We start from the raw sequence: 20,862 nt of genomic DNA on the forward strand, positions 1-20,862 counted from the left end.
TGAAGTGAGTGTTATGGAACAAGGATGTGAGCTGTCAGACGGAGTATGGGAGAGGCAAGATACTGTATACCACAGCTTATGTCATAGCTTGCGGATCATCTGAACAAGAAATGCATCTACTGCATGCCCCTCCCGGGTCAGCCGAAGATAAAATCAGTAGACCAGAGGACACTGCCTCCTATCACGAGACAGACCAGTGACAAGATGGCAACGTTCACCACAGACTGTCTAATGCTTCCACCGTTCTGACCTGGAGTTGCCTGCTGTACCTGTAAAGCATCGGGAATCTGCTGGTCCTGAACATTTGTCCAATCGATATTTCCACCTTGACCTTGACAGTCATTCTGTAAATGGTTGCCGAACGACTCGGTCAGTGGCTGCCCACGGATTTTTGACAACGTATAGACGCTAAGAAGAAGGAGAGTCAGTGCGTCTATCATCGCGCCTAATTGACCCACGCTGCCTTGTACATCTCATGGATACATCCTGTGCACTGCGAACTGCCAAATACGCTTTGTGAATATGCGTCGAGATTGTCGCCAGTAACGAGGGAGTTGAAGAAATCGTTATTGTTACCGTTTTGTGAAGTGTTGAGGGACGCCGGTAGGCACAGATCGGCTGTGCCATTGCTTCATAGGGTCGTCAGCGAATTCTTGGATCCTCGGTGAACAGGCACGCACAAATGGACTTTGCAGGCCAAAGTAAAGTAGCTGTTGCTGTAATTATCCAGTATGGCATCCAGGACGGAGATAAGGGTATTATTCGTCCCTGACTGGCAAGTCCCTGCTAATTGTCCCTTGGCTTCCGCGATAGCTTGATTGGAGCATTGTCCATTGGCGCAAACTCCTCCCAGGTATGTATTGAGCTGAGTCGAGAATGACGCATTCGTTGATGGATTCAGAATAAGTTGGGCAAGTGTTGTCAGACCGAGACAATTACCAATAGGAGTCGTCGTCATGTTGACCAGTGTGATGACGCAGGAGAAGGAAGTGATCTGAGCCATCTGCAGAGTCTGCAAGAATGCGACCTCAGAGCTGACTGCTGTCGTAGACGGGGTATCTGAGCTGGACGAATCCTGCCGTGGGGCGAGATTTGTTGCAGCATGGGCAATGGCCGAAGGTAATATGCGGAGGGCTATAAGCAGCATCTGCCACAATAGGATCCTCATCTCTGTGCAGAAGATCGCGGCTGCCTCCTCTGCACCTGGCAGCCTTCCAGCAGGGGAAGTATAGTGGCTCAGCTCGGACGATTGCCTTGGCTTATGAAAGATTATGCCTCAGGAGTTTCGTGCCAAAGGAGGCTGCACAAGACACCTCACCTTTGATCCTATGGTTGAAAGGGAGGCTCAAGAGGAGACAAGAGCATTCACGGGGAGGCAGAATCTCATCGCAAGACGATTAGCGCCGTAATTTCCAAGGTGACGAGTGGCTCTGACGATGCGTATGGATTTGTGTCGAATGTCTGCAGTCTTCCGGAGATACCGTCCCGATGATCAGAAACGTAGCCAACATCTTGCATCCTGACTTGCACTGCACAACTGTTCTTCGCCGTCTCTCACGGTTCACCGAGGATATCCAACTTGTGAGTGATCTCGAGGAGAGTCGCCACATGCATGTACGCAAGCCTGCCGGCCTGCCACAAGAGTTCTTTCCTGTTCTATTTCTTTCCCTTTTATCCAGAAATATTCGAGCCATTGCAGCATCGCGTTCTGAATCATTTGAACGTGTCTCGCATCACACAGCGACATCTCACAATGGCATCCCTACGATCTGCTCGACCCGCGCTTCGATCTCTTCTGGCAAAGAACATTGTGACCTTGGTCCCCGCCAAGCGCGTTGTTCCTGCTTTCCAGTCTGCGCCAGTGCTGGCTTCCCGCTCGTTCACTTCATCGGTTCCTCGATTTGGCAGCGGTGAGAGTAAGTCGCACCGCCGTCGTTGTTGCGTTGAGCTGAGAAAATATGTTTCTCCACAGATGACCAAGCTCTTATAACTGCTTTGAGCCAGGAGCAGGACTTCGAGAAGGAGTCCGTCGTCGAGGACGGGCAAACTCTGGCTGAGCAGGTTGGAATTGGAAAGATGTGGGAGATCAACGATCACCCCGGTGGAGACGTTGTCAACTTGACGCGTAAATTCGGCAACGAATCGTAAGTAGCTGACAGACATTCAGTATCGCGCGCGGCTCATTGCTACTCAGGATCAAGGTGACTTTCCGAGTATCCGACTGGGCGGACATCACCCCCGAGGATGAGGCGGGCATGGCTGAGGAGGACGCCGAGGGGCTTTCGACCGTCCCAATCACCATTGTCATCTCCAAATCCTCTGCACCCGGAGCCATGTACATTGAAGCTGATGCCGGACGAGATGGCGTGACCGTGTCCAACATGACAATCTTGGACAAAAAGGTCGCTGTTCAGGAAGGCGCCGAGGGTGACCATGTTAGAGGCAATGCTTACGCTGGTCCTCGTGAGTCATCCACATTGTCTTACAACCCTTTCTGATCATGCAGATCACCATGAGCTGGATGAGGAACTGCAGGCTGCCCTTGTATCGTTCGTCGAGGAGCGAGGTCTCAACGAGGCTTTGGGTGAGTGCCTCACAAAGCTTAGCAGATGCTGATACTCCGTCAGGCAATTTCGTCGTCTCATACGCTGAGCTTAAAGAGCAAAAGGTAAGGTCTACAACCATAGCCTTCTATTATGTGCTGACCCCTGATCTTGTACAGGACTATGTCAACTGGTTGGACCAGGTCAAAGGTTTCGTTGAAGCTTAAGCGTAAAATCCAAAGTGCCAACAAATGCGACATGCACCATTCAAAACTGGCGATCAGAGGTCTTGCGATGAGGTTCGGGCGTAGCGTGCATGAAGGATCCCTCTAAATGCCCGGCTCGAGTTCATGGCCGTTGTCCCCACTCGTTGGCGTCCGCATCTGATCCTTGGCTTTGATGAAGCTCCTTCGCCAGCTCTCCACAGAATCGAGGTGATGAATTTCCACGAACTCGATGGTGAAACACGGTCTCGTATCTAATTTGAGTCTAGGCAGACTCGAGGATCCGAAGCCGAGTGTCGGGACACCGTCCCGGATCCCAGACCAGAGCGGAGGGGTCATGAGGCACGCATCAAGACCAGGAGGACTACAGGGGTTGAGAAACCAACTGAGAAACTCTGCATGAGCACCACCGTGAGAGAATGATACCGGGCAGCGGCATCAAGTTCATACGTGAGAATCGGCTCGAGTCCACCGCCGCCATCGCGTGCCAGACGTAAATTCTAATTCTCCCAGAACCCAGCCTGACTACCATGAGTGAAGGGAGCAGAGAGGATGACTTCATAGGTCCAGTCAAAGCGAGATGGTCAACTGCGTTACTCCTTTCGTAGTGACCGAGAGTCACCAAGGGTTTTATTGGGATGTCTGACTGCGACGGTGAGCGTTGGGATGAACTCTTGGCGGCTGGCGAGAGGCATAGTTGTGGCGTTGAAGCCTTCTTGTCAATACCTCTTACTAGCATCGTAGTCCAGACAGAACAGTCAAATTCGGTATCTTGTGCTTTATCTGATAAGGAATTCTATCGACCATTTAGCGGCGAAATCACATCAATGTCGGCATGCGTTTCACATCCGAGTTTTACAAATGAATTGAGGAGACCACAGGAAGGCTACATACTTGTGACAACAACGGTACAAGACACAGCTACTTGGTTAGTAGGATAGAACAAGAGACGGAAAGTAACAAGTGATGGAAGGTAACAGGACACTGAGCCCAGAGTGACTGTGATCCACGGGGGCGATTCTCGTTTAGGATTCTGACTTTCGCCGGGTTTCATCTAAAAGCTCGTCTCTATCGTAGCTGAAGATTTGTTCAGTCCGGATGATGAGAATAGTGGGACTCACGAGGATACGCATAGTCATCGTTCTCAATTCTCCACTCGGAAGTCCGACCAAGGAGGAACAGTACCTGTCGCCAAGTGACTCTCTGTAGGTCCCTTGGATCTTCCTGGAAACCGGACCGATATCCATTTTGCCGAGCCCTGGCACATTGTAACGTCCGCCATTGCCGACTGGTCTTGAGCACACCCCTGAGCCGACAGGAGACGACTGCGTAGAGGAGCTCGGTGCAGACGCCCCGCTGAGTTCCCTCGCATGACCATGCAATAGCCTGCAGCGCAGAGCCCAGAAAATGGAGCATGCTGTCGTGAGCCGTGTGAACCAGGATCCATAGCATGTCTGGGGGCGTAATCTTGCCCAGCTCCGAGTACTTGGGCTCCATTGGGATATGGTCGCTGTAATGCCGGAGAAGTAGCTCTATCACGGTCTTTAAACTGTCACACAGCCTGGGAGTAGTGAGCGGTGCCCTGTGATCGCGAACTTGAATTCGGTACGCCATGGCGAATCGGAGAAGAGCGGATGCCGCTTCAGCGTCGTTTATGGCTGCTCCAAAATCGCACAGCAGTGGTGAGACGATTAATTTGACATCCACTGGGTCTGGGATATTGGTTCTGACGTTTGATTTTCGCTGTACGCGAAGTATCAGATGACAGACAGACATCAACCGACTGGAAGGCTCACAATGCGATCTCTGATCCTATCCTTCACCAGTCTGCCCTTTCGACCATTACACTGCCCCGGGAACATTTCTTCCAGGCTAAAATAATGAGACTTCCGGTCCATCGCCAGAGTTACGGGACGATAAGCTGGTGAACAAGATATTCGGGAGAGCTCATATTCAGTTCGGTGCGAACGTCTTGTGGGCTGTTCTTGACTTTGCCTGACATTCACTCCTTCGGATACAACAAACGTCGGTTGAAAGACGGGACACTCTTCTTCATAGTAAGCGTTGATCATCGGCTCTGGGAAGAATTGGGACTCTGAGATCCAACATGGTGAGGAGGACCAGTCAGGCTCGAAGACGTTTTGACCTCCTGGGTGACTGTCGAGGAAGGGTGCAATGTATGGATAGTATCCTTGCTCGTCGTAGAGGCAGCTGTAGGTTGGGAGTTGCTCCGCCGCATCCATGTCTTCCCACCAAGTCGAGACAAAGACAGGTTTCCTTTGAGGATGGAACGGGGGAGCGTATGGATTACATCCGGGACCATAAACTTTTGGTGTCCGAGGCGGCGGAGCGGGGAGTTGGACGACGATGTCCACAAATGATGGTGAAGGAGGAGTGAGATCGAGCCGAATGCCGTGTAGAGGTGGTGAATCGGCAGTCGAACGGACCCACAGTGGATCCGACTCGATGTGAATAACTGGACCATGTGAGGATGTCCCGTTATCGAAGATCACTGGGCTGACGATTGGCGAGAAGGCTGGCGACGAGTCCCCTGCAGAGGTGGCGACGGCTAAAGATTGATACGCTGTGTAAAGTCAGGTATACAGTGCTAGGCTGGCGTTGAGAGAGGTCTTACCTGGTATGCTGTGCATGTCGCTCCAGCTCGCTGATCGTACTTTGTTACGCGTGACATATGGACGTCTTGCACCAGCTTCTGATGATCGACGGCGAATCGGCATCATGGGGCTGAGGAGGCGAGAATGAAGATGGGGAAAGGCAGGAGCTTGATGGATGGAGTTGGTGCCAAGATTGCAAGGAAGGAGATAGAAGCCTGAGACAAAGATGAGTGATGTCGTCTTGCAAGGGCTAGGGATAGGATGGAGGTAGAGAGTTGAAGGGAAGACCAAAGTGAACGTTGAGTGAAGACTCATAAGTGACTGTGGCAATTCTTCACCTCTTGAGTTCGAAAAGAAAATCAGTCGCGTCAGAATTCGAGTGATGCAGACGACATCTTGCTTGATGATATGCACTATTGCTACAACGCTGAGATAAGAGAGACGGACAGTCTCAAGGATACAACAATGGTGTGAACAGTCTCCTCAAAGAAACGCAAAAGTTCGACACGCTCTGCTCATCCCCAGAAGCTTCTAAACGAAACGTACACAAACCCCCATAGTGTCGCATGCCACGAATCTGAAATATCAAACGGGTAGTCCAGCTCCCCGGATCCCAGGCCGAGTGGTGGTCGAGATAGACTGGAGACATTGATGAACTCTTCTTCCCGGTTTCCAATCATCACTGCTGTCGCTGGGCGTCAAGTCAGTTGTGGGCGTTCACGGATCTGTTGCTTATGACGTGCAACCCACCCAAGTCACGTACCGGGAGCGGTGGATCCTCTGTCCCCAGAATCCCTTTCAGTAAGCACCTTCTCCAGAATGCTGGGCGAGGATATGTGATGTCTGCTAGCTGAGCATGGACATCGATAGTGTTCAAGCTGAGTCTGTTCCCGTTTAACCTGAACAAAGCGACTTGTCTCAACTGCCATTGGGCAAACACAGGAGCGGGGCATGTATCTTCCATCCTCATCCTTGACATGAGGAATCCTCTCAGGAGTCGTAAAGCATGATGGAGTGCTGAGTGATGATGGAAGTCACTGTCCTTGAATATTGCATCGACCACATTCAGCAGCATCGGAGGCATTGAGGGGGGACTCCCGTAGATGAACATTATCAAGAGCTCCGGCAGTGCTAATTCGCAGACGACCTCATCCGTCAGGTTGGAGACTGGTTCGAGTCCGTCGTGCTTTGAGAGGTAGATGCGAAAGACAGCTTCGAATAGTGTTGTGGTGCGAGAGGCTACAGTGTCCCTCGGAGACAGTATCCAATGGTGCCGAGAGCACAGCAGGCATTCTAGATTGGCCATTGCAGAGGTGTAGTCAAAGCTGGTACCAGCATCGCAAAGCCCGAGGAGAGCCTGCTGAAGCTCTTCGTCAGCGAAAGAAGAAGTGGTGAAAGTGTGAGACCAGAAATCTGGCTGAGGGTCCAAAGATGGATCAGCAAGCTTCGCTCTATCCGATCCTGACTGACCTCCATTCTGAGGTACCTGCCATCTCCGATGTCTCTCGACTCTTTTCCTAGCTTCTGAAACCTGGAAGCTTCTCGTCGCTGGACGTTGAGCTGAACTTCATACAACCTCGTAATATGTGATTGGGTCATCCATCTCGGACTACGGAGAATATGTGAGCATTGTGCCAGAGGTCTCCCCTGGACATCAAAGCAAGCAGACACTCACTGCACTAGATCAGGCTCTATCCACCCAAACCCGATCCAGAAGACAAAGCTGTGCTGAGGTGGTTGGCTGTATGCTTCTTTTATCGAAGGGCCAGATTCATCCCCACGGCTGTATGCTTCTTTTATCGAAGGGCCAGATTCATCCCCACAATCTTGATGGAAGCTTCCCACAGACGCGATGTCCTTTGGGCATGGGTTCTGGTGAGGGGACGATCGAGGTTGAGTGGCGGTAGTTCTCCTTGAGTGAAAGAACCCGGAAGCAACCGTTAAAGATGGAGGGCTAAGTATTACGAGATCCGGAGATGAGCCGTCGTTGAACGTAGCGGGGAATTGGAGTGTTCGGTCTCTCAGGAGGTCTGCTTTCTTGTTGAGCGGTCTTGAAGGCACGCCCCCTTTGAGAATGATGCCGGGTTGGCAAGAGTGACATGATGATGGAGGTGGAGAGCGCTGGTGCAAGAGACACTAGTGAATGACGCCAGCGTCGAGCCAGGTGTGAACAGGGTTTGGTAGAGTGTATGACGAGGAGAGGGAGTTATGAGAATGTGAGAAGGGGGGTGCCAGCACCTGAGGAGGAGGTTGAGAGATGAAAGTTGGATACTGTAACCAGTTGAACCTGCTTTAAAAAGAAATCATCCGCGTTTCAAATTCAGACGATTTTCGCCCGTCTTCATCCCGTGAGTTAAACGGTGAGCGATGAATTTGAATGATCACGGTGCCTACGCGGGCCCATAGTTCAAGACAGCAGCTGATATACTCGGTCTTCCCAGCTCGGTTAGAAGCTAAGGTAGTCCGTATATTGAGCTCGGGGGCGTCGCCTCACCTGCGCCCTCGCCTGGCCTAAGAATACCAGACGACCGAGGAGGACACTGAGGAGATGCATTCTTACCAGATCTCCTCGCAATGACAACAGACTTGCGACACGGACCATCGCCACCTAAGCCTTCTTGGCCTTTCTCCTCCTGACCTTTCCTTCCGGTCCACTTTCAGCTCCACTTGTGACTTCACCACCGCTTGTCAAGTCTTCTCCTCCACTGGTGTTTCCTCCATCTCTCCTCCTGGGCTTACTCTTGGCTTTCAGATGATGAGCTGGAATCCAATCCTCCTCGAACGATTTCGCAGCAGGTTGACCGGGAACAGCACTCTCCTTCGCGGTGACTACTGTCGTCCTCTTCTTTGTTCCTTTGCTCTTCTTGCTGCCAGCATCGAAGAAACTAGAGTAAGCGGCATAGGCTCCTCCGAGGAGAGCGGCGCCGAGAATGACGAACAGGAGAAGGAGTTGTGGATCGGCCCAAGAGGCTGGTTGTTCGACGACGGAGATGGTCTGATTCATAGCTGTCACTCGGGAGACTTCCTTTGTTGAAGCATCCACGAGGTTGACCCAGACAGTGAGACCCATTTCCTGTGGGCGGAATCTAGGTGACACGGGAAGGATTAGCATCTGTCTCCGAACTTCGGATGCACACGACCAAGTGTGGATTTGGCTCACTCGCTAAAAACCTGATACGGAGCTGTCAGGTTGGATCCCGAAAGCAAGTTGACATTGTATCTCAATGTCGAGGCATTCTTGATCTGTCCATCATCCCATCAGCTCAAGGACCATCAACTGTGCCTGTAGATCTGAATTCACCAAAGCCCAGTTGTTTTCCACGTTGTGGAAACTAGCTGCTGCAGAGACGAGAGTGTAATTCTTGGAACCAGTGTTGTCCAAATGAATGAACAAGCCCGTCTGTTCTCCATTCACAATCACTGATGCACTATAGTCAGTTTCTTGTCCTCGCCGGTCGGCCATGGGTGAAGCTCTACTCACAGCCGAATGGGTTAGATTCCGGGAACGAAGCGGTGACGGTAACATCGTGCTCAGCGTCGTCAGAGAAGATGCCTTGGGGGAATGAGCTTTGAATCATTCCTGTGTTCAGCTCACCCATTATGTTACAGAGCTTGAGATGATACAAGCAGACGACTGAACGGGATTGCAGCAGTGGATGAAAGCAGGAGCAGCTGCTCACCACGCCCCACCCCCCCCGCCTTTATATATCGCCGGTATAGTCAAATGAATGTGGCGCGTCTGGAAAATCACCCAAAAGTCAAAGCTTATTTTTGTAAGCAAGGCTGCAGCTCAGCCAACGGTTTCAGCTTGGACTCACTCACTCGCTCATGAGCGATCTATAGATGGATGATCCTCTCTCATGACAGCTTCGGGGAGTCAAGATGGAGGATCCGAACACTCATGGTCCACAGTCTCCGTCTGCTGGATCGACAGCATCTGCCGGCGCCAGCAGCCTGCCGCAGAGACCTGCCAGTGTCGTCGTTCACGGCAGGAATGTAGAGGTCACGGGAGAGCCGACTCAAAAGGAAGATGGGACTGGAACGACGGGATTAGTCAGAAAGGACAGTCTTGAGAAGACCAAAGAGTTTGTGAGTCGCATTGACTGTCCTCATGGCCCATGTGCATAGAGCTGATACCACATTCCTCAGTACGGCCTTCACCCATCCGCCTCCAGCTCGACCGCAAAGGACAATGGGTCTCTGCGACGCGATAGACTTCAACGTCAAAGGTCAGATTCTAGGATATCAGGAACCACCCGAGGTTCTACCTATACTCGTCCTACATCCCCAGATACAGGGAGTATCACTTCAGCAAGGAGGTCCATGACTATCCTACCAACCCCTCGGGCATTCCTTACACCTAAGAAACCACAAGCAGCGATGCGGATGGAACAGATCGAACGTGAAAAGGCAAGACAATCGCATCATGGCACGCCTTCGATACAGTCTCCGAGAACCTCGGACCAAGCTTCGCCAGCCTCTGCTACAAGCTCTCATACTCGTGACTTTTCACCTATACCACCGCTTGGGCCTCCGGTGTCTCAATCTGGCCCTTCTCTGCGTTCCCTAGGGTCGAACGCCATCACTGGGCTGACATCGCAGAAGCCGGAATACAATACATTGGGAAGAATAGAGGAAGCTAAATACTCGCGAGTCGATACGTCCCTACGTCCCAGCTTGGCAGAGACATCGACCCCACCTCACATTCACCGCGAGCTATCTTCTGATGATTTGGTGGAAGGGGCAAGTGAAAGGCTACCGAAAGCTGAAGGTCGGTTTCCCTCTTCCGCCTTGTCACCACGAGCGTCTCGCAGGCGCACGTGGGACTCTGCACATGGCCCAACGCGTATACCACCTGCCGCTGCCCGAGTCAGACGATACAACAAAATTGGCAATCCCCAAATTACATTCTGTCTCGGAGGTCACCTCGTGACTGGAGGAGATAATCCATTCTCCGCCATCGCCACGGCAGTGATAATACTCGGTCTCACTGGCGTCTGGCTAGGGACGACAGGTGTTTGGCTGTGGAAACATGGCTCAGAGTATGGTCTGGGCAGGGGAGGAGGGGTTGCTATTGTCATTGTCTTTGTGTACGTGGAATGACACCGCTCCGGGGAGCCGAGCTGAGGGACACCAGATACATCTTCGGACTCGTGCTCAGCTCTGCACTGGTCTCGGCTTTTCGCGATCCAGGTTGGCTCAGAACCATTTACTCTGGCTGACTTTGTGTCGCAGGCATAATTCCCCGCAATCTTGATCCCGAACCACCAGTCACCCAATTCGATGGATATTACGAACCAGACAACCGCGAAGTAGCTATCAATAACAGAGCGTGAGAGAATGCCCCGAGCTCCGTTGCTGACTGTCAGCGTGCCCGTCAAATATTGCGAGACTTGCAACTCGTATCGACCTCCAAGGGCCAGTCATTGTCGCGTTGTGAGCATCTTAGTCGACGTAACATCACAAGAAGCTAATGATTGATAGTGCGGCAATTGTGTAGACGGTATCGGTGAGGCTTTTGACTGCTTACATGGGGAGATCTCTGACCCAGAGCAGACCATCACTGCTCCTACATCCATACATGCGTCGGGAAACGAAACTACCTATCATTTCTTGTCTTGCTCATCTCAGCGGTGGGTTGCCCGACCGTGTTCCGTGGATTATCTGACTGACGCCTCTTTCTTTCTACTCAGCTAATAGGCGATATCTACATCGTCATTTTCTCCGCCATACACTTTGCCCTACTCTGCCATCACGACCATATTTCCTTTGGTTCGGCCCTGCGGAACAGCCCCGGAGCCGCCGTCAGCTTTTTATTGGGTATATTGGCCATTCCACCGGTATCTTTCTTGCTCTGGTACCATGCAAGAGTGAGTTTACAGCCATGGTGTGTTGAGGCTGACACTTGTCCAGTTGACTCTGTATAATTTGACAACAGTAGAGCAGGTGAACTCAATCAGTCCCAAGCCACCTTCCTAAGCTGACGCCATTTTATCAGATTCGTGCGTCGGCGTCTCGAAATTTGTTCTCAGTCGGGAAACGACCAGATAACCCCTTTGCATCTGATTCGATCGTGTCGAACATCATTATTGCATCTCTGGGTCGGCCACAGTTCCCCAGTTGGATAGATCCTTCGGGCTGGCACGAAGAAGACAAGAGAACTGTCAATCCGGCCCTGACGGATCCCCGGTGGTTGGCAGAGGGAGGGCTCAAATCGAGGTTTGGATAGATTACATTCAGTATGAGTAGAGATGGTTGTATAACTTTGCGAGCACCTTTGCATATGCTACGCTTCAGATTGCGCTCCTCACGCTACCCAGATCGACAAAAGCGTCCTTTCAGGGATCTCTGCTGACGTTCTAGTGTCCGCTCTTCATGCCCTTAGGTTTTTGGCCATGTTGGTGATCATCTCGGTGAGTTCGTCCGCTTCCGCCTGAGCGAGTTCGACAGAGTGATCAATGGTTAGAGCTGAGAGACATGGTCAGCTACACAGCATCGCTGGGTATTTCAAAGGGACGAACCTTCGGTCAAAGCGGGGAACTGAGTGAAAAAGTGATGAGCGATGATTGTAATTGCCTTGGCCAAGATTTTACTCACGGTGGTGGCTCCGTATCCGAGCCAGAGACCTGGTGCAACACCCTTGTGCTTGTACCATTCTCGTTCCTACAGGTTGAAAAAGGTATGAGATCAATGCCCGTGACATTTCGAGGCATGACAACGAGCTCACCTTAATGCCTTCCTCGGAGATGAAACCACCTTCAAAGTACTGCAACTTCTTGTTGATCACCCTGATGTCCTTCGCAATGGCTCCCAAGGCCTTGACAGTCTTGTCGTCGATGACGGGAAGACGAGAAGGCAGCCGAGGTTCAGAATCGTCCCCGGAATGGTCTTCGTGATCCTTCCTACCCTTGTGGCATCCTGCTCGTCTTCCTCCGAGATGGAATTTGATCCATCTCGCCCAGCTCTGCCAACCATTGTGGCCATTACCTGGAACACAGACTCGAGCGCCTCGTTCTACAAGGTCCGGGACGAGGTCGTTCATCTTCTTAAGGGCCCTCTCACGCTGCATGTCGAGATCCATTGATGCAGATTTGACGTCTTTGATGGCTTTCTTGAGCGGCTCAAGTCGAAGCACCTCGGCGACGCCAGCAAACTCGGCAATGTGCTGGACCCTGAGCATGTGTCAGTTTGGTATCTAGGAATCAAGGCCTTGTGCCACTCACTTGGCGAGATATCGCTCCATATCAAACGCGTACTGGGTTGTGTTCAATGGGAGAATGTGCGAATCGGCGAGACGCAAGACTGAGATTGAGTATGTTAGAAAGCGGGTTTTGGACGTTTGTCAAGACTCACGCGCCAATCCATTGATCTTGGCAGCATACAGATGCGACTTGAATCCTGGATCTCCAAAGCTGCTCGACTGTCAATCTCATGCTTCCCCGCAAAAATTCGGATCAACTCACTTGTCCATCCAGTGGAACGAATCATAGATTGAGTGGTAGTGATAAGGAGGGTCGGAAGGGCCGCCAACGAATCCGGCGTTCGCACAAGCAATCTGGAAGCAAATAAGCCACTTGAGTTTATTGAGAAGAATATTGAGCTTACGCCGTAGCGTTGGAGGAATGCAGTGAAGTCTGAGCCAGATCTGGGTACAACATCAGTCACGATGCTCTATGCAGTCTGACTCACCCCATCGGCGTTACTCCAGTATCGCTGCCGAACATGCTCTCGAAATCTTCTTCGTCTGCACCGAATTTGGCTTCTCGCCAAGCTTTCCAGCCGACGGTGGCATTGTTCTCAGTAGATGTAGTGAAGAATTGTTTGCCCAGGACCTCCGACGCAGCGTCTTTGAAAAGCCACGCGAGAGACTGCAGACACGGCTCAGACGACGATTCAAATCTTATGGGAAATCGTGACTCACCGGAGATGCAGAGACACCAGGAAGTGGTCCTGAAGCCGCAGAGTCGAGATTGAGGTACGCAGCAGCTGACCAGAGGAATCAGACGAGGGGAGGGTAAAGCAGAAAGACTCGATTGACTCACCATCTGTCTTGAGCCAATCACCAAAGTCTTCGGTCCACTCCGTACTTCCAACCAGTCCATATTCTTCGGCATCCCAGCTGGCAAACACGATGGTTCGGAGAGGTTTCCATCCTTGTTCTAAAAGTTTGCCGATACCTTTGATCATCTCGTACTGAACTGCAGTACCGGAATTAGGATCGACGGCACCAAGGACCCATGCTGTAGAATCTCGTCAGCTGGCTCGATATCGTCGCTGGTAGAGCATACCATCTCGGTGATTTCCAAAGATGATGACTTCATCGTGTATCATACCAGGGATTGTCGCCATCGTATCTGGGACCATGATAAGCAAGCGTCGATTTAGCATCTGTCTACGTACTCCATATAGGATTGACGCGCTATGGGAATGACAATCAGCGAGAGTCTTCAATAAAATGCTGTGTCTGACTTACCGTGTTGACCTCGTTCACAAGGTGTACATCGACCTCGCTAGGTCCTGTCCAGTACTCTACCCCGTGGAATTCAAGTCCTCCGACCCAGTCGGCTCTGACGTCCTTAGCAAGCATACCATGACCTTTCATGCTCTGAAGAAGGGGAATAGCATCTTCGTAAGAGATAGGGAGGCTGCTCGGAGTCAGCCGAGGGCGCTCAAGTGAGTACCGGAATAAGATCTCACGAGGGGATGGAGGGTTGATTTCCTCCTTCGACTCGAGTCGCATTGGCATAAGCCGGCTCTCCAGGAGTCGACGGGTCTCCAGGGTACTTCGAGAGCTGGTAGTGGTCAGGACGGCTCGGGTCCAGGTCGGGGGCACTCACGAACTGTACACTTCCACGCTGAACACTAGAGGGCTAAGCTGTTGTCAGCTACTCATTCACCAAAGTCTCGTAGCCCAAGTCACCTGTCTTGCCGGACCCTCGGGGTAGATTTCATAGCCGTTCTCGACGGTGATTTCTCCATCATCACCAGGGTCCGTGAAGATGATGCAACCGATAGCGCCGGCTTCTTGAGCGGCTGATCCGTTAAATTAGCTTAGGCTTGAGTAGATTTGCGAACTGATGAACCTACCCTTGACCTTGAGACCTCGGAAAACATGCTCGTATTTGACCAGAGCAATCTTGCCATTCATGTCGATCCCTGAAAAGGCATTAGCGCATACCACTACGAATCGACTTGCAGGAACTCACCCTTCTCGGCAAGGAGATCAAAGTCAGCCTTGCGTCCGTATCCCACGTAGACGATCGGAGCTTGGACGTCTCCGCTGACGGAATAACCGTGGAATGGCCTGACTTCATCACGCAGAATCGAGTCGGGATCACCTTCGACGATGTCTTCCTGAAGTTTGGCTTTGAAAGGTGGATCCGAGAGCAAAGTGACGGAAGAGGTGACAGGATACGTCATGATGGGGTAGTACTGAGGTGAAGATGAGTTTGAAAGACCAAGATGGGCAATCAACTCACAGTGTCCACCCAGACGTCCAACTTGTCCATTCCTCCTCGCACACTCTGCTGACTTTCTTCACTTCCCGCATCGTACAGCTTCTCTTCGGGTCCTGAGACAGGCACTCCTAGCAGTCTCTCCCACTCGTTTTTAAGATTCAGAGCGTCGAGCTTGTCTTGGCCATTGCCAGCAATGTGGGCAGCTTTGGTGTATCGCCGAAGAGCACTGAGGAAAGTCATTCCGTATATCAGATTTGCCTAAGCACAAAGGATGCGGAGCTCACTTTCGGATTGAGTCATTCCGAGGAACGGAGAGGAAAACCTCCTCGACCTTCTTGGCTGGGAAAGAGTCCCGTGGGGAATGGCAACCCCCGTGCTTATGCTTTCCATCGTGGCCATGACCATGCTTGCCATGTTTGCCATGTTTTCCGTGCTTCCCCTTGTGCTTGTGCTTGCCATGGCTGTGATGCTTGTGTTTCCACGTAGATGGCTCAGCTACCGATTCGAATCGGTAGTCTGACTCTTCATTCCAGAGAGAAGGGACGTATGAATGTCCTTCGACAGAGTTCCAAACCCAACCGAGGAAAAGAAGGGATGCGAGAGCAAGCAGCCCCTTGGTCATCTTGTTCGATCGGCCTCGCTCGCTAGGCTCCGCCCTCGTAAGCGGTAGACCTTGCTCGAGACCGACTTGAATCGGTTCCTTGCTGTCCATGTTGCTGGTTGCAATGGACAAGTGAACAACGAGATAGGGAGATGGGCTTCCACACTCATCGGGAACTTCGGAGATGACCTATAACCCGAATCGGGTAGAAGGCGGCCATCACCGCTGGCAGTTATTCCGCCGGCAATCGCCATTACATGGGTGGTAATGCGTGGAACAGCAGATCATGGCGAGGCTACTGCTATCAAAAGCACCAGCAGCAGGCAGCAACCAAAAGGTGGATGACTTGGATACGAATGATGCCCCAGATCAATTCCATCGAATCTCGATTGAGTGCATATCTATCCCAACGTTAGGTGACGCGACTTTGATTAATCCCCATTGCGTAACTGGGCGCACGATTCCCATTTGACTGATCCATCATTCCGCTCATATCCAGCTTTAAACACCTTCACCATGTCGTTCGACCTAATCCGAGAGGTTTACATAGATGCTTGGGGCCATACACAGGGGTAAACCTGCATAGACAGCTCCTACCCGTCCTTTGCGAAAGCCAAAGAAGCAGCGATAAAGGTGGTAGATGAAGAGTACGACCATTATCTCTCGATCTGGACACACGATGAGAAGCTTGGAGACGATGTAGATGTCCAGTCCACGGACCACGAAGAGCCAGTACCATTTTTCATCAAGCTCGAGTTTGATGAAGATGAGACCGTGCGACTTTGGGTTGAACCTCGGGACGCGAATGGAAGAAGTGTCATTCCAGAGTCTAGCTGGACCGTTCGACCGGAAAGGGAGCGCTACATGGCTCGGCAAGCTCGTGAAGATCTCAAGAAGACCAAAGCGGCAGCTACGAAGGCCGCTAAGGCGAACAAGGATGGCAAGGTGCTCTCGGACGAATTGCGACCCAGCGATAAAGTGTACATCATCTTGAGTGCAGACGGATACGTCAGGCAGGCTGGCAATCTGCCGAGAAACCTTGTCTATAAGTCCCTTCGTTACGCCAATATGCAAGCGAGATCACTGCTGTACCAGAGTACCATCGATTCATCTAAAGATGCGCCACTCCCAGCGATACTACCAGCCTTTGCGGAAGAAGAATTCAACGTCGACTCCTCTACTGCGACCTATGTAGGTCGAGTCAAAGGCAAGGGTAAAAAAGTGAAATCGATTTGGGTGGAAGAAATGAGCTTTGATTCATATGTACCACCACCGCCTGAAGGAAGTGTGACGAAGGGCAAGAAGAAGGCTACCGGGACGAGTGGACAAAAGAGGGCAACGCCTTCATCAGGTTCTAGGGTCTCAACTGATACTGCAAAGCGCGGTCGACGGCGTAGCATCAGCTGAACATGATTATTATCCTTTCATGTCGGAATCTGCGAGTGGCGGTGGCGATCTCTCTCTTCGACCGCGGCAAACGGCAAAACGCGGTGGAGGTATGAGTAGGCCCACTGCGAGGTCTAGGGGCACAAGAGGCAGAGGCTGAACCAAGGCTACGACAAAGAAAGTATGCATGGAGCCGAACTGCGTCTGTCGGGATGGAAACGGGTTTTGTGAGGCCTGGAATCGGGGTTGTTGGAGTGGAAGAGTTGGGTGGGAGAACTGCGTATACCGGTGCATTTTTCCAAAAAAAAAGGAGAGTCACGGCGAACGTCATGGTTGCGATTTTCCTTTTGCTGGTCATCTGGGTCCTGCGTGTGCCCCTTCCCCGGTGGTGGTCAACTACATAAAGAAAGACAAGGTGGGTCCAGGAGGATCGCATCTGTGAACATCTTTCGTTCTCTCATCCATTCCTAACCAGTATCTCAATCGTCGCATCTGAACCAGACAGATCAGACTACTTCTCTCGCCAAGCCACTTTTGACCTCTTGGCTGGACTGAACCTATATTAGACGCATCTTCCCGCTCCATCTATCCACTTCCCTTGTCCATCATGTTTGTTTCAAAGACTGCTGTTGCCGCTGTACTTGCTTCGTTGGCTGGTGCGAATGCGTGAGTTATACGACCCATCTTTTGACCACGAACATTTTCGCTGACCTCGCCATGTTCAGGTTGTCCGGGTAAGCGGCGAAATGCATCATCGAACCATGTGCATGAATTGACAGCCCCGTGTAGCTCTTGTACCTCTGAGCTGGCCTTGTTGGCACTCACAGGTCCCATCTCGGAGTGTCTCCAACTCACAAGCTTGCTGCCAGTCATTTCAGTGAGTCCCCGTCGATGATGCACCCATCCAAAAAGGTTTAAACCTAATCTTTCCTCGTCCTTAGGGCTCTGGATCCGTGATCCCAAGTCTGAACTCGTACTTGAGCTCAATCTGCTCTTCTAGCACTCCTCGATGCTCTTCCTCTGCTCTGCAATACGCCAACGGCAACCTCACCAACTCCTGCTCCTCTGACCTCAGCGGAGGAGGCAACGATGCCACTGAGATAGAGGCTTTGCAACAACTCTTGATGCACTACGACAACGTCTACGACGCTGGATGTGCGAAGAACAGCACGTAAGTGGCTGAGGTGTGCAACGCTCGCTGTACGCTTATTCATTTGCTCCAGTGAGAACCAATACTGTCTCACTTCCACCCTCTACCAAGTCCAGAACTCGACCGGACAACAAATCACCACCTCCTTCTTGACATCCCTCTTGGCTGGATCTGGAGACGGTCTCTCGCAGATTGAGCAGACCTTCTCAAGTGGAAGGCTGTGCACTGGATGTGTAAAGACGTGAGCGCGAATCTTTTGACTCTCCTGAAGTGTGGCTGACACCTTCATGCATTAGCATCTACGAGCAGGCCGTTGATGCCAACTCTTCAATCGCAAACTCGGCTATTGCTAAGGACTTGAGCAACACTTGCGGAAGCAGCTTCATTGATTGTATGTTTTCAATTCATCCTGCTCGATGTGGCTCCGGTTGATGATCTTTCACTTTCAGCGTCTGCCACTGCGACCGGCGTATCGGCTGTCTCCACGTCTGCCGCTGCTACTTCAGGCTCAAGCAGCTCATCAAGCTCCAGCAGCACCCACGGTGCCGCGGCATCCGCTTACAACCTTCCTTCCGCTATGCCTACCCTCGTCGGAGGCATGGTCTTGACCGTTGCTGCTGTTCTTGGAGGGACCATGGTCCTTTGAATTGTCTGAGTCTTCAAGCAAGGGAGAGAAGGACCCGCATGATTATCTTGTCTGGACACGGATGAGCGATACACGAACTCGACACGAAAGCTTCGAGATCTTCTTAGAATCAATGCTAGTTATGAATCATGTTGTTGCACAAGCAGATTGAAACGGCGTAACCTGGGTCCCCACACTGCGAAATCTTTTCCCATCATCCATTGGTGTACCCCTGATCTACCTTCCTTTGCTCATGGCTTGGGGAGGACCAGATCGATTCTCTCGCACAGAGGCAATTGCCGAACCCACCTGTGCCATGTAGCCATAATCTCTCCAACGGGAGGACTTGCTCACCCCCATTGAGCACATCAATGACTACCTTTGAATGCCAGGGAACGACCTTTTCGCCTCAAGCCGTCGATCCACTTTAGCAGGGGCGGAGAGGACGAAATGAGCGAGGACAATGTATGTGTACCACAATAGTTGAGCATCTGCTAGACACTTAATATTCCTCTTTCTAGTCGTTACACGATATACCTCACCAAGGCGACAGCGATCACGACTCCCACTCCGAGCCCTTTGTCCAACGGTCGTCGACGTGATAATCCTACCTTTGTGCACCTACGATCGTCGACCATCCGTGAAGCTCGAGGCAGAAGGGAAGGAGAAGTCAGCACCTCGATAACTGCCAACCATCTCGCGCACCGAATTCGAGTCCTAGTCATTTTTGAGTCGCATCAGTCAATTACTGTCCGCTGCATAGCCACGACTTGGGACTGGATCAGTCCGGACGGCTTGATCCATTCGCGCCGGTCATGGGAGTGCACAAAGGGAGTCGAGCGGAGTAGGTATGGGCTTTGAATTGACAGCGAGTGAGTACTCTCCACGCGTGAGACGTCGGTCGCGTTTTGAGGACGGCGCTCGAGTCTAGCATTGCTTCGGCACTCGGATTCGCTGACGCCGGTGTCTCAGTCGAGATTGCAGCCATAGGAGCAGCAGGCACGGCCGTTCTGGTAGTCATCATCTTCATCGTCTACTCGATCCGCCGCCGTCGGACGATCAAATCGAAGAATCAGCTTTCACCTGGTTCGTCCAGAGCGCGAGGCTCTCCAGGTAAAGCTTGGGGTTTCAGTAAGTGGAATTCAACGCCAGCCGGCACACCTTCTCCAGCTGGTACAGGAATTATTGGCGTGGGACTCACTCCCCCGTATCCCTCTTGTCCTCTCCAAACGCCTCCTTCTTCTGGACCGCTGAATCCTGAGCCGGGTCTCACACCTGGTCCGAGTACATCACCTTCGACAGGCTTGTTGAGTCTTTTGACGCCAGCATCCTCTTCATCTAACAAGCTCAAAAAGACGACGGGATCTCCAGTGGTACGGGCAAAAAGCCCGAGATCTCCCAAGACTCGGAACAAGACAAAAGGTCGAAAGGCAGCAGCTGGAGAAATGGTGAACGGTATTTCACCGAGCGATTCGTTTCATCGACCTGAAAGTCAAGACATGGTCATGGTGACGTACGAGGAAGGACTGGCCAATATGGGGATGGTGAGACCTCCTCACATTTTGAGGTATTCTGAACCGCCGGCATTCGAAGAAGCTCGACAGGCTTATCCAATCACTGGCACATCGTCCGATTCATCAGCAGGAGAGTCGGCTCTCGTCGTCCGTGGTGAGACGCCTCAGCGTTGGGACAGAGGCGATGAGCCGTCAGTTGGTCAGAGCGGAACAAGACGCCAATATCGACGCAAGCAGCAGAATCGAGAACCGAAGCAACAGGCCGAACATGATAGACTGTATCCTCGTGCAGAGCGATCTGGGCGAAAGAAGCACAGGAAAGGGCGGAGGGATGATGAAGATGATCAGAGCACTTGGCTGCCAAGCTATTACCATTCACCAGAGGCGAATAGGCGGAGAGCAGATGGTGGAGAAAGTGATTTGAGTTACAGACGTGAAGGAGGAGGAGGAGGAGGAGGAGGAGGAGGAGGAGGAGGAGGAGGAGGAGGAGGAGGAGGAGGAGGAGGAGGAGGAGGAGGAGGAGGAGGCGGAAGTACCAGGTACCCAGGTTGGATCTAGGACAGACATGGCAAGTCCTGTTGTAAAGTATCTGATGCTGCATGGTGGTTGTCTCTGTTACACCTGTGCTCAGATGAAGAGTCAGCTCATGGAGGAGATCTAAAGAAGAGTTCTAGGCGTACTGACACCCACATGTTTCGACTTCTAAAGACCGAGATCACTCAGCAGTGTGACACCCACCCCATCTC

The 20,862-nt window shown here is 51.8% G+C and overlaps 10 protein-coding genes across 10 annotated transcripts; 5 read left to right on the forward strand and 5 right to left on the reverse strand.

The window, feature by feature from the left end:
- Positions 1-137: 137 nt before the first annotated feature.
- BD324DRAFT_651130 (hypothetical protein) lies at positions 138-1,168 on the reverse strand (the record flags this gene model as incomplete). Its single annotated transcript, XM_022018274.1, has 3 exons — positions 138-408; positions 459-629; positions 681-1,168. The coding sequence occupies 3 exons, from the start codon at positions 1,166-1,168 to the stop codon at positions 138-140; spliced, it is 930 nt and encodes a 309-aa protein (XP_021870713.1).
- A 585-nt stretch (positions 1,169-1,753) lies between these two features.
- BD324DRAFT_608746 (mitochondrial glyco protein) lies at positions 1,754-2,770 on the forward strand (the record flags this gene model as incomplete). Its single annotated transcript, XM_022014120.1, has 6 exons — positions 1,754-1,916; positions 1,973-2,144; positions 2,195-2,463; positions 2,507-2,584; positions 2,628-2,668; positions 2,723-2,770. The coding sequence occupies 6 exons, from the start codon at positions 1,754-1,756 to the stop codon at positions 2,768-2,770; spliced, it is 771 nt and encodes a 256-aa protein (XP_021870714.1).
- Positions 2,771-3,640: 870 nt separating this feature from the next.
- On the reverse strand, positions 3,641-4,670 carry BD324DRAFT_626658 (hypothetical protein). Its single transcript, XM_022015918.1, has 3 exons — positions 4,564-4,670; positions 3,889-4,510; positions 3,641-3,844 (listed from the first exon to the last, which is right to left on the reverse strand). Exons 1-3 carry the CDS (start codon positions 4,663-4,665, stop codon positions 3,822-3,824), a joined length of 747 nt encoding a protein of 248 aa, XP_021870715.1. The 5' UTR covers positions 4,666-4,670; the 3' UTR covers positions 3,641-3,821.
- Positions 4,671-5,808: 1,138 nt separating this feature from the next.
- Positions 5,809-7,205, reverse strand: BD324DRAFT_626661 (hypothetical protein). Its single transcript, XM_022015919.1, has 4 exons — positions 7,058-7,205; positions 6,853-6,991; positions 6,133-6,799; positions 5,809-6,073 (listed from the first exon to the last, which is right to left on the reverse strand). The coding sequence occupies exons 2-4, from the start codon at positions 6,979-6,981 to the stop codon at positions 5,898-5,900; spliced, it is 972 nt and encodes a 323-aa protein (XP_021870716.1). The 5' UTR covers positions 6,982-6,991; positions 7,058-7,205; the 3' UTR covers positions 5,809-5,897.
- Positions 7,206-7,909: 704 nt separating this feature from the next.
- BD324DRAFT_458933 (hypothetical protein) lies at positions 7,910-9,025 on the reverse strand. Its single transcript, XM_022012839.1, has 4 exons — positions 8,864-9,025; positions 8,684-8,802; positions 8,543-8,625; positions 7,910-8,468 (listed from the first exon to the last, which is right to left on the reverse strand). Exons 1-4 carry the CDS (start codon positions 8,979-8,981, stop codon positions 7,991-7,993), a joined length of 798 nt encoding a protein of 265 aa, XP_021870717.1. The 5' UTR covers positions 8,982-9,025; the 3' UTR covers positions 7,910-7,990.
- A 163-nt stretch (positions 9,026-9,188) lies between these two features.
- Positions 9,189-11,665, forward strand: BD324DRAFT_601370 (DHHC palmitoyltransferase-domain-containing protein). The gene is made up of 10 exons (XM_022013930.1): positions 9,189-9,471; positions 9,532-10,472; positions 10,520-10,575; positions 10,618-10,714; positions 10,752-10,818; positions 10,867-10,891; positions 10,939-11,015; positions 11,076-11,252; positions 11,296-11,328; positions 11,381-11,665. Exons 1-10 carry the CDS (start codon positions 9,265-9,267, stop codon positions 11,609-11,611), a joined length of 1,911 nt encoding a protein of 636 aa, XP_021870718.1. The 5' UTR covers positions 9,189-9,264; the 3' UTR covers positions 11,612-11,665.
- BD324DRAFT_626666 (hypothetical protein) lies at positions 11,666-15,719 on the reverse strand. The gene is made up of 21 exons (XM_022015920.1): positions 15,125-15,719; positions 14,862-15,066; positions 14,589-14,814; positions 14,470-14,538; positions 14,303-14,415; positions 14,220-14,252; positions 14,080-14,174; positions 13,856-14,027; positions 13,783-13,801; positions 13,671-13,736; positions 13,425-13,622; positions 13,304-13,368; positions 13,072-13,250; positions 12,988-13,027; positions 12,846-12,937; positions 12,736-12,794; positions 12,606-12,684; positions 12,110-12,554; positions 11,980-12,045; positions 11,904-11,922; positions 11,666-11,850 (listed from the first exon to the last, which is right to left on the reverse strand). Exons 1-21 carry the CDS (start codon positions 15,550-15,552, stop codon positions 11,756-11,758), a joined length of 2,763 nt encoding a protein of 920 aa, XP_021870719.1. The 5' UTR covers positions 15,553-15,719; the 3' UTR covers positions 11,666-11,755.
- Positions 15,720-15,957: 238 nt separating this feature from the next.
- Positions 15,958-16,848, forward strand: BD324DRAFT_651137 (hypothetical protein; the record flags this gene model as incomplete). Its single annotated transcript, XM_022018275.1, has 2 exons — positions 15,958-15,962; positions 16,032-16,848. The coding sequence occupies 2 exons, from the start codon at positions 15,958-15,960 to the stop codon at positions 16,846-16,848; spliced, it is 822 nt and encodes a 273-aa protein (XP_021870720.1).
- A 558-nt stretch (positions 16,849-17,406) lies between these two features.
- BD324DRAFT_458985 (hypothetical protein) lies at positions 17,407-18,903 on the forward strand. Its single transcript, XM_022012840.1, has 5 exons — positions 17,407-17,493; positions 17,553-17,704; positions 17,769-17,998; positions 18,051-18,218; positions 18,274-18,903. Exons 1-5 carry the CDS (start codon positions 17,490-17,492, stop codon positions 18,407-18,409), a joined length of 690 nt encoding a protein of 229 aa, XP_021870721.1. The 5' UTR covers positions 17,407-17,489; the 3' UTR covers positions 18,410-18,903.
- A 549-nt stretch (positions 18,904-19,452) lies between these two features.
- Positions 19,453-20,674, forward strand: BD324DRAFT_651139 (hypothetical protein; the record flags this gene model as incomplete). Its single annotated transcript, XM_022018276.1, has 2 exons — positions 19,453-19,474; positions 19,575-20,674. The coding sequence occupies 2 exons, from the start codon at positions 19,453-19,455 to the stop codon at positions 20,672-20,674; spliced, it is 1,122 nt and encodes a 373-aa protein (XP_021870722.1).
- Between the last annotated feature and the right edge of the window lie 188 nt (positions 20,675-20,862).

The sequence above is a fragment of the Kockovaella imperatae genome, assembly GCF_002102565.1.
Source record: "Kockovaella imperatae strain NRRL Y-17943 chromosome Unknown BD324scaffold_7, whole genome shotgun sequence".
Lineage (NCBI taxonomy): Eukaryota > Fungi > Basidiomycota > Tremellomycetes > Tremellales > Cuniculitremaceae > Kockovaella > Kockovaella imperatae.